Source organism: Podarcis tiliguerta (assembly GCF_965153285.1).
Source record: "Podarcis tiliguerta genome assembly, chromosome: 10".
NCBI classification, from domain to species: domain Eukaryota; kingdom Metazoa; phylum Chordata; class Lepidosauria; order Squamata; family Lacertidae; genus Podarcis; species Podarcis tiliguerta.
Window position 1 is genome coordinate 10,460,438 of NC_139543.1, and position 16,748 is coordinate 10,477,185.

At 43.0% G+C, this 16,748-nt stretch overlaps 1 protein-coding gene across 8 annotated transcripts in view; it reads left to right on the forward strand.

Annotated features, from left to right (window-relative positions):
* The window catches only part of GRAMD4 (GRAM domain containing 4), a 111,475-nt gene extending 94,936 nt beyond the window's left edge, over positions 1–16,539 (forward strand). For 4 of the 8 annotated variants that reach the window (XM_083399748.1, XM_083399744.1, XM_083399750.1 and 1 more), the window contains exons 15-20: positions 105–122; positions 4,796–4,943; positions 6,210–6,303; positions 10,237–10,321; positions 11,295–11,363; positions 12,898–16,539. In XM_083399748.1, the coding sequence (XP_083255874.1) occupies positions 105–122; positions 4,796–4,943; positions 6,210–6,303; positions 10,237–10,321; positions 11,295–11,363; positions 12,898–12,999 (516 nt within the window). In that variant the 3' untranslated portion in view covers positions 13,000–16,539. The remainder of the gene's footprint in view (positions 1–104; positions 123–4,795; positions 4,944–6,209; positions 6,304–10,236; positions 10,322–11,294; positions 11,364–12,897) is intronic. The other 4 variants (XM_083399749.1, XM_083399745.1, XM_083399751.1 and 1 more) reach the window with 1 other exon arrangement.
* The last annotated feature ends 209 nt before the right edge of the window (positions 16,540–16,748 follow it).

Sequence of the window (16,748 nt, forward strand, 5' to 3'; positions counted from 1 at the left end):
CAGTTCATGTTTTTTATTCTGTATATTATACAGTTAAATAGATTTCGCTTTTTTCTTTTGTCACTGTCACATTTGTGTTTGTTTGTTTTTTCCTTTCCTGCTAGCTGTCAGGGCATGAAAAGGTACGGATCTTAGCGTGCAACACTTTCTTTCAATTGGATCATTTGTGTTCATAATGAGCTGATGCCTTTTGTGTGTGTGTGCGTGTGTAAGCTTGTGTATTTAGTTAACAGTCTCTTTGTATGTTTGTGTGTGTTGCATATATTTAATGGCTTGGTTTTAATTTGTAGTTTCTTGGAAATGCATAGTAAGTGTGGCTCCTGCTAGCTGAATGATCTTGAATTAATTGTGTGCAATAATATTTCCAGATCTGGTCGAAGGAGTTATTTTGATGTGCTTGTTAAATGCCGCCTAGCGAAAGGATCCTGTTCTGATGTTCAGAGTCAGACAGAATTATGTGAGGGAGATTCGGGACAGATATGCTATCTCCAGCTATGGCAGTGGTGGCCAAACTTGGCCCTCCAGCTGTTTTGGGACTACAACTCCCATCATTCCTAACCACTGGTCCTGTTAGCTAGGGATGATGGGAGTTGTAGTCCAAAAAAACAGCTGGAGGTACAAGTTTAGCCACCACTGAGCTATGGGGAGTTGGAAGTGACACTCTTCAGTGACACCCGAAGGCTCTCGCTATTATTATTATTATTATAATATAAATTTCTATGCCACCTTTCATACGATATCAAAACACAAAAATACAGTATATTTCGTTTTATAAGACACATTTTCCCCCTCCTAAAAAGTAAGCGGAAATGTGTGTGTGTCTTATGGAGCGAATGGAAAAGCCCCCAAGAGCCGTGTTCCCTTTAAAGAGCGTGCAGCTCTTGCGGGAGGTGGGGGGAGGGACAGAGCACACGGCTCTGTCCTTTCCCCCATCTCCCGCCAAAGCCCCCAAGAGCCGCGCTCCCTTTCACGAGCCACGCGGAGTGTGTGTGTGGCTCTTGGGGGCCTGCAAGTGCCACACACATGCTCCACGCGGCTCGTGAAAGGGAGCGCTGATCAGAGCCTGGGATGCATACAGGCTTTGCTCAGCGCTCCCTTTAAAGAATATTTTTTTCCTTGCATTCCCCCCCCCCCAAAAAAAAACCACTAGGTGCGTCTTATGATCAGGTGCGTCTTATGGAGCGAAAAATACGGTGCATAGAATCTTAGAGTTGGAAGGGACCCCAAGGATGCAATGCAGCAATCTCAGCTAAAGCATCCATGACAGGTGACCTCCAAGGAAGGAGAGTCCACACCTTCCTGAGGGAGACCGTTCCACTGAGGATCAGCTCTTACTGTCAGAAAGTTCTTCCTGGAGTTTACTCAGAATCTCCTTTCTAGCAACTTGAAGCCATTGGCTCGAGTCCTGCCCTTCGGATCCGGAGAAGACAAGCTCGAGACGACCCTTGAGATATTTGAAGATGGCTCTCATTGTCTCTTCTCAGACTCTTCCTTTCCAGGCCAAACATACCCAGACCCTTCAACTGTTCCTCACAAGGCTTTGTTCCCAGGCCCTAGATCAGGGTTTCCCAAATGTGCGCCTCCAGCTGTTTTCCAACTACAGCTCCCATCCTCCCTGACCGCTGGTCCTGCTAGCTAGGGATCATGGGACTTGTAGTCCAACAGTAGCTGGAGACCCAAGTTTGAGGAACCCTGTCCTAGATCACCTTGGTTGCCCTTCTCTACACACATAGCATAGTCACAAACAAAAACAGTACTCCCCACCCAGTTTAAAAGACCATAGTTTAATTAACCAAAGGCCCAGGAGAAGAGGAACCACTTTGGACTTCTTGTGGAGGAGGCATATGAAAAAGGGCCTCAGAAGATGATCGCATGGTCTAGGTTGGTTCATATGGTGGTCCTTGAGGTACAGGATTTGGAACCGTGAAACATCAGCATTCTGAATTGCACCAATTATAGGTTTTTGCTTTGGAGCTAGCCCTCCAATTTTGGGAGGACAAATCATGCTATTGAGCAAGCAGGGGATCCAAGCGAGAGAATCCAACACAGGAGAATTAAGGGGCACATGCTTGTTCACACCCTCTCCACCTCTGGCTGGCATCCAAGGGACAGGGCTTTTTTTCAGGCGGAACTTGCCGGAACTCAGTTCCGCCCTCTCAGGTGGGCGCCATTGCCGTTCTGAGAGAACAAGGGGAGGCAGCATTCGTGTTGAGTTCCGGCACCCCTTTTTCTAGAAAAATATTGCTGCCAGGAAGTCCGGAGCTCCAGTTGTCCGGCGGTTGCATGTGTGCAGCGCCCATAATGAGAGTGCTTGAAAGGATTCAGAACCTTCTGGAAAATGCTTTAAGACGATGTGGAAGGAGCCAAACACACTTGTTTACTCCCGACATTTGGCATCATGAGAAGTGCGTTTTGAGGACCCACCTTATTTCCGTGATGGTGGCCTGGTTTAGGCTGCTCTTGAGATGGTGTTTTAATCGTTTTAACTTGCCCTAGGACCTTAGGGCAAAGGGCAGTCAATCAATCAATCAATCAATCAATAGCAACAACAACATTGTAGTAGACTAATGGTACGCCCAGTTGTCCCCAATATGGCTGTTGGAGAATGTGTTTGGGTCATTCCATGCCAAATCACCTGATTTTAATACTCGACTGTGCTCTCACAACCCAGATTTTATTCAATTTTTTTTTTATGTGATAACCTATGAGATAACAGCAAATTAATTAAAAAATTTTTTTGTTTTTGTCTAAAGTTGGGCACAGGAGAAATTTTTAAAAATTTGAATTTTTGCGTGAAATAAGCCAATGCAATTTCTGTGTCAATTTAGAAAAAAAACTGTTTCGCTTATTTTTGAACCAATTGCGCTTATCTAGGTATCAATATAAAGCTAATTTAGTTCTCTTTCAAAATAATGTACAAAAATTGTATTAAGTGCTACGGAAAAGGGTCACTGACTGTTCAAAGTGAATTTTAGTAATTTTGTACCTTGGTAGGTTCGATAAGCCATAGCACGCAAACCGCAACTAACACATGTATCATGCTTTTTTGTTTTTAAAATGGGCTACCATGTTTTAAAAATAAGAAGGGTGTTTTTTGTGGTTTTTGATTTGGCGTGGAATGACCCGTTCACCATATTCTCATTTCTCAGTTGCAATTCTACTGGCGCTTTTTAAAAAAAGCTTTGCGTTAAAGATTGCAGGTCCGGACAAGTTGAGATGGTCATATGATTTTGGTGAATTGAATGTCTACCCCCCACCTCTCTCTCTCAGAGGAGCCCTGTGCAGCAAAAGAAATCAGCAGGGTTTAAAGTGCATAATTGAAACATTCAAGCAGAATTTACTTAATTAGGAGTTATTGCGCCAGCTTTTAAGATGCCAAATGGTTAAACAAAACTTTGACATTCCATAGAGTTTGAGGGCGTAATATGCGAGGGAACATCGATATAGCGGCCTGAGGGTCCATTACACATTTTATTTTATTAAAAGCTGAGCAGATCTCTTTCCTCGCCAGGGCCGGGACAGCAGACCACATGGGAACGTCTTTTTATCATTTATTGCGATGACACCCTGCGGTTCGGCCCCGTTTTATCGGGGTAGCTTACAATAGAAGCACGCCTGAACAGCCCCTTGCTTGCATGTGCCGCTTAGGATCGCAGCCAGCCTTTACAAAATACAATAGAGCCCACCTGAAATGGCGCCGTTTCTGACTGAACGTGCGGCGCTGCATGTTCTCACTCTTCTCTCATCGTAAGACCTTTCTGCATTTAGGAAAAAAAAGTTTCTGCAAGATAGGGCTGCACTGGAGCTTCTCTTCCCAATGCAGTAGATCTCTCAAGAGTTGTGACATGAGGACATGCTCCACACAGACAGTGCAGGAGCTTTCTAATACAGTGGTAGCTCGGTTTTCGATCGCAGAAAACCCGGAAGTCAATGCTTCCGCTTTCAAACGCGCCTCGGAAGTAGAATAGCTCCCGCTGAGGTTTTTTTTTTCCAGTTTTCTCTATTGAATTTGCAGGCCGCCCTTTGCGCCTCAGTTTTCAAACATTTCAAAAATCCGGAATGCATTATGTTCAAAAATTGAGGTACCACTGTATGCAGTTCACATGTCTGCAGTAAGAAGTGGTATAGTCCAGTTTTATTGTAAAAGGTAAAGGTAAAGGGACCCCTGACCATTAGGTCCAGACGTGACTGACTCTGGGGTTCTGGCGCTCATCTCGCTTTATTGGCCGAGGGAGCCGGCGTACAGCTTCCGGGTCATGTGGCCAGCATGACTAAGCCGCTTCTGGCAAACCAGAGCAGTGCACGGAAACGCCGTTTACCTTCCCGCCGGAGTAATACCTATTTATCTACTTGCACTTTGACGTGCTTTCGAACTGCTAGGTTGGCAGGAGCAGGGACCGAACAACGGGAGCTCACCCCGTCACAGGGATTTGAACCGCCGACCTTCTGATCAGCAAGTCCTAGGCTCTGTGGTTTAACCCACAGCGCCAACCGCGTCCCAAAGTTTTATTGTACCACCTGATAATTCTGAATGGATAGATTGGATCTAATTCTGGCTCACGTGGAAACTCCACTCCCGACCTTTTACAACACTGGTTTACGTGGGCAAGACATGCAGTTGTGTTGGGTATCAAGCCTTGGTGTCCCCCCCCCCCCCCGCCATAAATGCACATACCGAAGAATAAAGGCAGGGTGTTGTTGTTTTTCTGAGGATTGCATAAAATCGCAAAGCCGCCCCTGTGCGCTTTATACATTTGCCGTGCATTAACGGTAATCTGATTTTATTTCCTTGCAGCTTCAAACAGCAACGTCGCGAAGTTGTGTGGGCTCAAGCGCCCCGACGGGAGTAAGCAGAGACGAAGACAGCAGCCGATTTCACACCACCAAGAGAGGCAACTTCTATGAAGTATTTAATCTGTCGGAAAACGAACGTCCTTTGTCAGGTAGCGGCACATACGTAATACACGGGCGTTGGCCGTAAATAGAAGCGCATTTAAAAAAAAGGAATTGCGCGCAGTGCGGCGGTACTGAGAAAATGAACTGCCCTGTAATGTTATCTGCTGTTAGGTCCTGTGAGCAAGAGGCCAAATTAATTTTTTATCTGACATCCATAAGATTCTTTGAGCGAACCTGATGCCTGCTGCTTGGTTTGCCTTTTGTGGTAGCACGAATTTGAGAGGGCAGGAAAGGTTCATAATCCTGCAAGAGAAGTAACTTAACCCAGTGCTTGAAACAAATACTTCAGGGTTTAGAAAAAGTTTTGGTACTGTCAGAGCTGGCTCCGGGTCCCAGCTCACCAAGGACCAACGCTAGCCGGTAGTACAGTATCAAAGTCTTTATTGAAGAATAGTCTCCATTTACAAATCTCAGCGTCCCAGCTCTACGTCTGAGCTTTAGACCGGCGAAGCTCTATCTGGATCTCCGCCCCCTGTGCACCAGCTTAAAACTCTAATCTTACTCCACCTCCTCCTTCTCTCTCTCTTCCTCTGGGTCTTACTACCCCCCGGGGTCTCTTCCCTCCTGGACTCTTCTGACGCAGAGCTGGACCCCTCTGACTCCTCCCCCTCTCTTCGGCGTGCTTTAGGACGTGGCTCCCTACCCGGGCTGCCCACCTTGCCGCCCTCCTGTACATTTGAACTTGGCGCGCGCGCGCGTTTAACTTTCCTGATGACCGTTTCCTCGCTCCCTGACGAGGGTGTGGCCACTCCTGCTTCACGCTCTCCCTCTGCCTGCGCGCTCCCTGATCCCGATGCCTTGGACTCCTCCCCCCTACTGCACTCTGGGGGGGAAGCTGGTCCGGATTTCCAGCTGTTACTCTCTGAGTCCCCTCTGGCCCCTTCTTCCCGAGGTGTCCCCCTTGCCCTGACCATGGGGGCCCCTTTCTGTGAATCCTCCGAGTCACTGGAGAGACTCAGAGACCTCGGACTACTGTCGCCGCTGACATTTCCTTCCGACTCCTCCCCCTCGCTCTCCGTTTCTTCCCTCTCCTGTGACTCTGCTCCTGAACCCCTGACAGGTACGCATTCTGGAATTCTGGTACATGGCCTTGTTGCTTTTAAAGAAAGATTTGTCCCCATAATGGAACAAAACATGTCCGTGTTCTATTTTCTTTTTTGGGGGGAAAATGTTTTTTTCCTGGGCTGACACTGTGAAGGTTCGGCCCCTCGATTTCTTGCATGAAGTATAATGTGTTTATTTTCTTTTGACAGTGTGTGAGAATGGCTGGCGCTGCTGCTTAATTAACAGAGACAGGAAGATGCCCACAGACTACATTAGAAATGGAGTGCTTTACGTCACAGAAAAGTAAGTCTTTACACAATTTATAACAGAGTTTTCAGCCTGGGTAACTGGGAGCACTAGCACTTTTGTAAATTTCAAAGGGAAAAACAGTGCAACTCCTTTTGCAAGTGCCATTAAACCAAAGGAGAAGGTTAAAGGTATTTCACATGTGTCACTGTAAATAAATGTAAGAAAAATATACAGGGCGTGCAAACTAGCCCTCAGTGGATTTTCCCCCTCATGAGAATACCAGAACTTGTTGCAACAGGATTCATTGACCTTTCACATGAGGTAGAACCAACTCATGAAATAGTAGGCGTCTCCTTGAGAAATAATAAGAGAATTGGATTTAATGGGTCAGAAAAGAGTCACCGAAGTGTAGCTGTAATATCCTGGGTGTAGTGTTCTTTTTCAAAAGGTAAACAGTGTTTCTTTTTTTTTTTAAAAAAAATATTTTTTATTAACAGGCCAATCATATCACATTAATTCCAAATCACATTAATTCCAAATTATACAGCCAATTTTTTTTAAAAAAAATTGGGGGTGCCCATACTTCGCGCTCCAAACATCACTCTTGCTGCTGCTTTAATTTCACAGTTCTGTCCAGTTCTGTCCAGATAGTCTCTTTATTATTTTCCTCATCTTCTTGTTGTTATATATATGTATATTCCTTTCTTTGTGATCTCTGATAATCTTCACAAAACAAACATATCCTGTGTGGATTTTACACTCTCCAAGAGCCATATCACATAAAGGACAGACGCCATTTCCACACCTCCGTAGAGAACATTTCCACAGTCTGTCCGTTGATTTCCACAGGCCTTCCAATCTGTATCTCAGGGGGCCTTGCCAGATCAAATTCACATTCCGATAACCATACATTCGCATTCCGATGACCATGGTTCTCCTCCCCCTCGTCCTCCTGTGGACAGGCCTGTCTTGACAAATCTCCATTTGTAACTGCGTCATAAAGCTTTCTTTCCATTCCCGATGTTTCCAGTCCTCTCTTTGATCAGTAATTCATTTCCACACAGTTCTTAATCTCCTGCTTGTGATTAGTAATTTGCAATGATTCTTTCTCTCGGGGGTGAGGGTTATTAGGTACTCACATAAGACAAAAAAAGAAAAGTTTTTTCCTTTCCGTCTCACTCCGACATACCGAACTTTTAATGATGAGTCTTCACTTGATTTATTATCCAGCCTGTTGCTCCGCATCACAGAGAACCCATTAATTAGCAGTCTTTACTCCCGATCTTCGCTTGAAGTATGTGCATTTGCTTCTTTTTCCAATTATATATTTCGAGCTGATGCAGACCAGTGCGCGAGATTAGAGACAGCGTCCGGGAGAGCCAACTTCACCCGAGGGCTTCGTGCCTAGTGCCCTCACCCCCTTCTTTCGAATCCGGGGTGAATTATGGGCACAAGGCAAGGCAGTGCCCCCCATTCCCTTGGGGGGCAAGGGAGGCTGCATACTCCCATATCAGCCTCTTAATTACCTCGTGTGAGTCTGAGAGATGTTATTGTCGGCCATCTTCCAATGCGCCCCCTGGTGCCCCCCCCCCAGGTAAACTGTTTTTTGTGTGCTCTGGCTTCTGTCATGGTGTTCCGTTGCACCAGAAGCAGGTTAAAATAATAATAATATTTGTTTGCTTTTTCAAATTAAAGTTTTACAATCAGATCTCCAACATACATAATAAAAACAAGATTCCAAGGAATCTCTTGGACTTCCCTCCTCCCCTTTGTGGGTCCTATTGTTAATCATTTCCTCCTGCATCTTTTATAATAATCCAAATCTTTTACATCTCCATTATATCCAAAAAATCACCATTAAATGGCAAGTGTTATTCCAATCCTACTCGCAATTTTAACTGTTTACAATGGTCTTTAAGATAAATTAAAAATTTTCCCCATTCCTTACTAAAATTTTGGTCTTTCTGATTTCTGATTCTTCCGGTCATTTTTGCCATTTGAGAATAATCCATCAACTTAATCTGCCATTCTTCTCTGGTCGGGACTTTATCTTCTTTCCATCTCTGGGCCAGTAACATCCGCGCAGCCGTGGTCGACCGCGCCAGAAGCGGTATAGTCCTGCTGGCCACATGACCTGGAAAGCTGTCTGTGGACAAATGCCGGCTCCCTCGGCCTGAAGGCAAGATGAGCGCTGCAACCCCATAGTCACCTTTGACTGGACTTCACTGTCCAAGGGTAATTTACCTTTTTGGTGGCTGTGGGTGGCGCTGTGGTCTAAACCACTGAGCCTCTTGGGCTTGCTGATCAGAAGGTCGGCGGTTTGAATCCCCACGACGGGGTGAGCTCCCGTTGCTCTGTCCCAGATCCTGTCAACCTAGCTGTTTGAAAGCACGCCAGTGCAAGTAGATAAATAGGTACTGCTCTGGTGGGAAGGTAAACGGCGTTTCTGTGCACTCTGGTTTCCGTCACGGTCCTCTGTGTGCCAGCAGCGGTTTAGTCATGCTGGCCACCTGACCTGGAAAGCTGTCTGAGGACAAACGCCGGCTGCCTTGGCCTGAAAGTGGAGATGAGTGCCGCACCCCATAGTCACCTTTGACTGGTCTTAACCGTCCAGGGGTCCTTTAGCTTTTCCTTACCTTTCTCAAAAGTAGACAGGTCAAAGTGAAATGACCTGTAGTGGCTGGATTTCTGCAGTATGAGGAGCAGTGCTTCAGACTTCGAACTCGGTGAACCTGATATGTTTCTAGAATACGTTTTCTTGGCGCCTTGCCATGCACATGTTAGGCAGATCTCGGAGTTCTACACATTCATATACTTCAGAATCAAAATTGCTGAGCCAAATGAACTTTTAAGAAAAGTTCCAGAAGCCTTTCTTTGTTACACCTGTGCGCTGGTGTTAGGCTACGTGACCAGGTCACTCAAGACAGACAAAGCTCTCCAGGAAGTGTTGCCGCCATTCTAAAGTATTATTAAAGTGACATGTTATATGTCTGGCTCGATCCCAAGGGCTCTGTGCAAATTGCACCCATGGAAGAGTTGGGAATCTTAAACCTATCTCCTCCCCTGGGATTTTTTCCTCTGCTGGCTGATGCCAGGGCAAGCGAGTTGTGCTGCTGGCTGCCCCTCTCGAGACATGCATATGATAGATTAATGTACACACCACAGAGCCCCAATATTCTCACCCCATAAACTTGTTGAAACCCCCTCACCGGCTCCTCACAAAGCCACCACATGAGCCTCGTTGACCCTGAACCAGGCCTCTTCTAATTTGGAACAGAAACGGTTTATTTTTGCTCTCAGTGGAGTCGACCCTTAGCCAGAACTTATTTACGGTGTCACTCTTGCTAGGAAAAAGAGCATTTCAAAGCAAAAAAGCAGCACCCAAACTGTAGTCAGTTGAGCCTTAATTTGTGCTGGGTAGTTATTTGCCTTCACAGGGGTGGGAATATCCCCTTATTGCAAAAGGGGGATGTTCTTTTACCTCATCTGTAATCTTCAATATTCCACGAAACAGACAGAGCTTTAAGCTTTGGGTGATACCAAACATCGTCGCACCCAGGGGAGGCCAATTGATTTCTGTGGGTATGTCAATCCTTTTTTAAAAAAATGGACTAAAAGCACCTAGTGGTGAGAAAGAGGATATTCCTGAGACTTGAATCTTTCCTGATGAATGGAAGCGATATATCTGTGGAATTCCTTATGGAAGGGTATTGAAGATGTGCTGCTTCTAGCATTGTGTATGGACATGTTTTTGTTGTAATGTCAGTGTATGACAGTCTAAAACTATATAGAGCTTAGTTGTTCGATTTGGTGTAACTGCTCTTTCATTATTTTTTTTCCATTTGTCTGACAATTTAATTATTCCTCGTTGATTTGCAAAGCTGTTTGTATTTAAATTAAAAACTGAAGTTAGTTGGCAAGGCTTTGAATCATTTTTGTCCTCAAAGATCTATATAATATGTAACGTTTTCCTTTCCTTTTGTCCAGTTATTTGTGCTTTGAAAGTTCCAAATCTGGTTCATCTAAAAGAAATAAAGTTATAAAGTTGACAGATATTACAGATATTCAAAAGGTAGGTCCATGGTGTCTGTTTAACACGCTGTTTTTAAATAATAGCTGCACTGTGTCCCTGAACTCTTTAATAGTGCTTCTTACTTGTCTGGATGGAGGGATGTGTGAATGTGAAGAAACTACCATACAAAGAGATACCTTTCATATGCCTAGTTCCACCTACTGCTCTGGTAACTTCAAGGTTAGATTGCTGCAAGGTGTTATATGTAGGGCTGCCTTCGAAGACTGTTCGGAAACTTCAGCTGGTGCAGAATTCAGTGGCCAGGTTGCTCACTGGAGCAAGACGGTTTGAGCATATTACACTGATCCTGGTCTAACTGCACTGGCTACCAATTAGCTTCTGGGCCCAATTCAAAGTACTGGTTTTGACCTATGAAGCCTTAAACGGCTCAGGACTTCAATACCTCAAGGACCGCCTCTTTCCATATGAACCTACCTGGACCCTGAGATCATCTTCTGAGGCCTTCTCCTCAAGAGGTTCGGAGGGTGGCAACATGAGAACAGGGCCTTTTCTGCAGTGGCTCCCCATCTGTGGAATGCTCTCCCCAAGGAAGTTCACCTGGCGCCTTCATTAGACACCTTTCGGCACCAGGCAAAAACTTTCCTTTTTAACCAGGCCTTTTGTTGACCTGATTGACATCCTATACCATTTTAAAATGTGGCTCTTTTTTTGGGGGGGGGGTGTTATTGGGTTATTGCTTTTGGTTTGATTTTATATGTTGTGGTCTTGCTTTGAACCTCCCTGAGACCTCCAGGTATAGGGTATAGAGAGGCTGTCCAGGATTAACAGTGGGCCTCAAGCCTGCAGAGGGGTTGTCCACCACTCTCCTAGTATTACGATGTTGTTGTTTTAATGCCCTCCTTTTTGTGCTATGGACCTGAGAGATCTCCAGCCCTGGCCAGATTGGAGCCTTTCCCATGTTGCCTCCACCGGTTCAGTATTTAAATATTTCCTTTCTCTTTCTTCTTTTCAGTACAAAGTGCTTTCCGTCCTTCCCGGATCTGGAATGGGGATTGCGGTATCAACACCGTCTACGCAAAAAGTGAGCAAGCAAATAAAAGGATCTTAACGTGTATTGCACCATCAATTCTGCCGGCTGAAATATTAATGCTCTGATGACCTTGTCTGTTTTTGGAGCACTTAACTTGAGCCACACGGATTCCTTTACTAACCCTTTTTCTGTTTTTTAAAGTTGTTGCAAGCATCTGTGCTGCAATTTGCAACGAAAGGGAATTTAGTCATTATCTTCAGGGAAAGCGAAAATGTTTTGGGTCCTTTTTTTACCTTGCATATGCATGGGCCGTCTTAACAAAAATCCACCACAGCTAATGTTTTAGAGCAGAAAGGGAATAGTGAGTCACGTTCTTTGTCAGTAGTAATGGAAAGAGTATAGTGATTTGGGGAAGTTAATGATGAGAAACTTATTTACTGAAGGCGTTTGGTAAGAATGACTTGAACTGCTTCGTTCATCCACGTAACCTGAGAATAAGTCCCATTGAATTCAGTGAGACTTCTTCTTTATCCTCAATTATATTTTCTTAAATTAAAAAAAATAAAAAATGCACAAATACACTCCAATGCATACTATTATTTTTTTTGTTGACTTCCCACCCTGATTTTCATTGTATTTTTTTTTTAATTTCTCCCCCTTGCTGCACCCTATTATTTCTCTCTTATAGCATAATAACAATACAGTTGTACCTTGGAAGTCATACCTTGGTAGCTTAGTTCCCAAACGATTTGACTCCTGAATGTCGCAAACCCAGAAGTGAGTGTTCTGGTTTGCAAACTAATTTTGGAAGCCCAACGTCCGACGGGGCTTCCACGGCTTCCGATTGGCTGCAGGAGCCAGTCGGATTAGTCTGTTCCAGACTTTTTAAAACAACCACTAAAACAGCAATTTAACATGAATTTTACTATCTAACAAGATCATTGATCCATAAAATGTAAGCAATAATCAATATACTGTGCTATAAAATAAATAGGGCAGTATTGTAGATGATAAAAATTAAAATTATTTTTTTTCTTATCTGCACAGATGATAGTCATTGTTTAGATGTTTGTTTTTTTAATCCATTTCCGAAGTCACACAATCAATCAATCAGTAGCTGAACTGGGATCCTCACAGTCACAAAAACAAATTAACTGAAAAAGCCTCAAAACAAAAAATGCAAAATAAATAACAAATAAACAGCAAAAACAAAAGCAGCAAACATCAGCTCCAAATATCACCTTAGAACACTGCAATCAGACACGGGAGGCTTGAATTACAATGGGAGAGGGATACAAATTAGCAGCGCAACAGGAAACACAGGGGGACGCAAATTAGCAGCGCAACAGGAAACACTGGGTGATGCAGAACGGAGCACGTTCGCCTTCCCAAAACCATTTGAAACACCTATTTTCGGTTTTGCAGCGTTCGGGTTCCAAGTTGTTCGTGAACTAAGCTGTTCAAAAACCGAGGTATCACTGTATAGGATCGCGCAGTTAATTCTTACCGATTGCACCAGGGATCTCCGTATTTCAGTCATTATTGTTACTGACTCTTCTGCTTTTCTCTTCCTCCCCCCTTCAAGCCTTTGGTGTTTGGTGCCATGGTACACAGAGACGAAGCTTTCGAGACAATTTTCAACCAGTATATCAAGATAACTTCTGCAGCATCCACCAGCGAAAGCTAGTAGATCACCGTGGGTTCTCCTGGGGAGACTTCTATTAATTTTACTCACTCGGTAGTGAATAAAAAGGTGGAACATCCTTCATCGGTTCTGCAATAATTTTCTTTGATGCATATGTCTTACGTTACACACAAGTGTATTTTATATACGCCTTCCATGTCTTTGTTTTTTTAAAAAAAGCTTTTGTAAAAAACAGAAAAATAAAAAACACGGCGAAAGTGCTATCATCACTATTAGCCTTGCACATCAAGCACTTTTAATGTTTATTTTACGGACATTAAAAAGCTTAGGAAGATCCTTGGCAAAGCTAGTTCGAGGGGCAGGCCATAGAAGCTGGCTTGCGCTACCCTGAAATCCCAGGGCGCGTGATGGTACAATCTCTGCAACGGGTTCTGCGCACAGTCCAATTATTGTCGATTTCAGGAATGCCACGTAACTGGGTGCAGAATGGCAGCCTGACTTTGCAAAACGTATTAACTGCGTGTTTTTGGGAGCCCTGATAAACGAATTCTGGAGAGCTATTGATAAATATAAATAAGATTATTCGAGTATATGGAATACCTGTGATTATGTGTCTGAGCAAACTTTCTTGCTAAGACCCCTGTACCTTATCAAAGAATTCCCATCTTTTGGAGTCCGTTGTGCTGAAAAATAATAATAATGTCCCACAGTGGTCCTTCATCCCCTTATAAGATAAACCAGAGGAAGCCACTTTTCAATAGAAAGCACCTTTTAGTAAAACTTGTCATTTTTGTGACGAATCTCCATTTTAAGGAACTTCATTTCCCTCGCCCCACCAAGAATAAATTGGCATTGTGCTGCCTTTACAGTTTTACTGATTTTCTACTTTCTTCTTTTAAAACGTTTGTTCTAATGAGGCGGCTTTTCTAAGTTGTGAAAATTGGTTTCCTGTAGTACAGGCTCACTCTATGAGTGCAGGTTTGCTCATCAAATTCACACAGCAGAATGTTTGGTCTCCCCTCTCCTCAATTTAGTAGTATATTTGGGAGTGTGGGGGTGGTGTTTTTCCCCTTATGCACAAACATGCTGATTGTTCTTGCCTCTTGCAGGCCTCCTCTCTGCTTTTTAATTCAATAACACTTCGTACGCAGAAGGCTTTAATCGAGAAGAACTAGGAATGGACTCCCGATTCTTCAAGCGCTAACGCCATGTTATGTGCAAATGCATATATCTAATGGGTTACCAGTGGACCAATTTTGTTACTTTTAAACGAGCAGCTTCAGGGGATTGGAGATTGTGAGCAGAGAAGTAATTTGGGATCTTTAACCCTTTCTGCACTCTCATTTTCCATCTCATGATCATTTTCTTGGCTGCTTACCCTGTGAGCTCCCAAGTCCTTCATCGGCAAAGGGCAAAAACGCAACTGGAACCCCAGTGGGAGGGAGAGGGTGAAGCCGTTCCGTTGGGGAAAGGATTAAGCACATACACCTCGGTTTGCTCCATCCTAAAACTTGTATTCATTTTTCTTTTTAAAAAGGCAATAGGGGCTCTGGTTATTAAACAGTACACTTGGGGCAGGAAAATGAGCTTTTGTGGACTTCAGTCTTTGTTAGGGTAGAAAACTGCTTTCTCCACATTGTTTTAGAAGGAATAAATTTGCAAGGAAAATAGCAGTGGCAGGATTTTGCAAAACACACTTTTCTTCAACTGCAAAACTCCTCAAAGGGACTTAAGCAGACTTGGAAGTTTAGTTCGGTCCTGAATCCGAAATGTTAATGCAAGATTCACAGTATTCCAGTTTCACCAAGAGCAATGTTGTAAGTTTCTCGGCCCAACATGACTTCATTTTTTTAAAAAAAGGCAATTGGCAATTCATATACTTTTTTTTTGAGCAAGTAGGTTGTATACCCTTTGAAACCAGTTGAAGGAACATGGGCATAACAGCAGTTGGGCTTTTATGGGAGGGTTTTGTCAAGCATCAGCTCAGCAGGTAAACAAGTTGATAAAAAGATGGGTAAAATAAGCATTAAATCAGAATCGTAGAATATTGAGTTGTCTTTTCAACAAAAGCAGATCCCTTAGGTGTTCATGAAGTTCTCGTTTTTTGAAAAACAGATTATATTTTATACAGAGTGAGCTGTTTTTCTTATTTTTGTATCATTTTCAAATGTAATTTTTACCTTCACTCTGATCATGAAAGTACTGGTTCTGGTGAACCCCTCCCACTTGTGGCCGACTGAAGTATTGTTCTAGAATGTGGTTTCTTGAAGTCCTGTCCGGCTGTGATGTACTGATAATGCCACAATCAGTCCCTTACGTTTTCAGAATAGAACAATGAAAATAAAATGCCAGTATGTCGTAGTTTTTAAATTTTAGTTTCCCCTCTCTGCTGTGATACTACTAATACAGGTTTGTTCGAAACAGTCTGCACTTTTAACAATGCAAACTTTTTTAAAAAATAAAATGCTATGGTAGTAATGTCTTTTGCAAACTTCAATGCAAAGAGGGTTCATTCCATTATCAAGCAAATGAACTGGATATTTACAGATCAAATCTGTGATAAAGGTGGGCAGACATGCATATACTTTTGCAAAATCCAACTTGGCATTACACAGAACTACTGCAAATTTAACTGCTATTTCGTGTGATAGGCCATTAGTTACAATAACCTAAAAATTACTTCGGCAGACTTGAATACCTTAACTGCTTTTTATTTCCTATGTCCTGAAATGTTGAGCATTTGCCAGGCTATTCTGTATTGATGTAACCACTCTTAGGTTTGGTCTGAATTCATCTCCTTCCATGGGATTTGCGGTATAGTCCAGCTGAATTTAGGTTCAGTGGGGCGACTGAATGTGAAGTATTATTTTTCAGCAACATTTTTTTAAAACCACTCTTCATAAATTTGCTGTATCAATATGTGTTGTTCTGACTCTATCTGTGGCTTATTGGTGAATGTTTGTATTTAATTAGGTAACTTTTTCTCTATTTTTTTTGGAAGTGATCAAGTTTGAGAACCTTTTTCAAGATAAAGGCGGATGAAAGCTGATCACATTTTATCTTCCCTTTCTAAAATTGCCAGAAACGGAAGTTTTATTACACGTGTTAGTTTTGCGAGGCGAGATTCTACTTCGGACGAATTATGTAGCAACGTCGCACAAAAATCCAGCAAAAACCAATTCACGATGAGTTCTGCAGACCGAGTGAGGAAGCGCTGGAGAGATAGGAACATTTACAAACCCTTAAATCAAACCAACTTGGTAGTTTATAATGAACGATGTACATTTTTGGCAGATATTTTTTTATTTCTGCTACTAATCATTAAATAGAATGGATGTGAAATAATTTTTATGTCTGAGGTTTGAGTCTATATTTTGAAGTTGTAAATATTTCATTAGCAGTGTAACTTTTGTTCAAGAGGAGACTTGTACTGTATGAGAAATTGAACTTAAAAAAATAAATTGCCCTGTACATTTTTTAAAGACACTTGTTTAAAGAAAAAAAAAAGAAGGGGAGGGGGGTCTTGGTATAAATTATAATTTTTATTTAAATAAAATAAACCCTAAAAATGCTTTGATGCTACCAAATGTGCCTGTTTTCCTTCAGACTACACAGACAGTTCTTTCTTTCTCTGCTTGTGTTGGAGTTGATGTTTCTCAGCCTTTTCAAGACATTGGGAGGTGAGACGGGGGGCTTCTGGAAGTACTCAGTCTTGTGGTTCCCCTGAAATACATTATCAGCCATTTTTGTCACAGACAGATGCCCTGAGGTTCTCTGAACTTGGCTTCAGG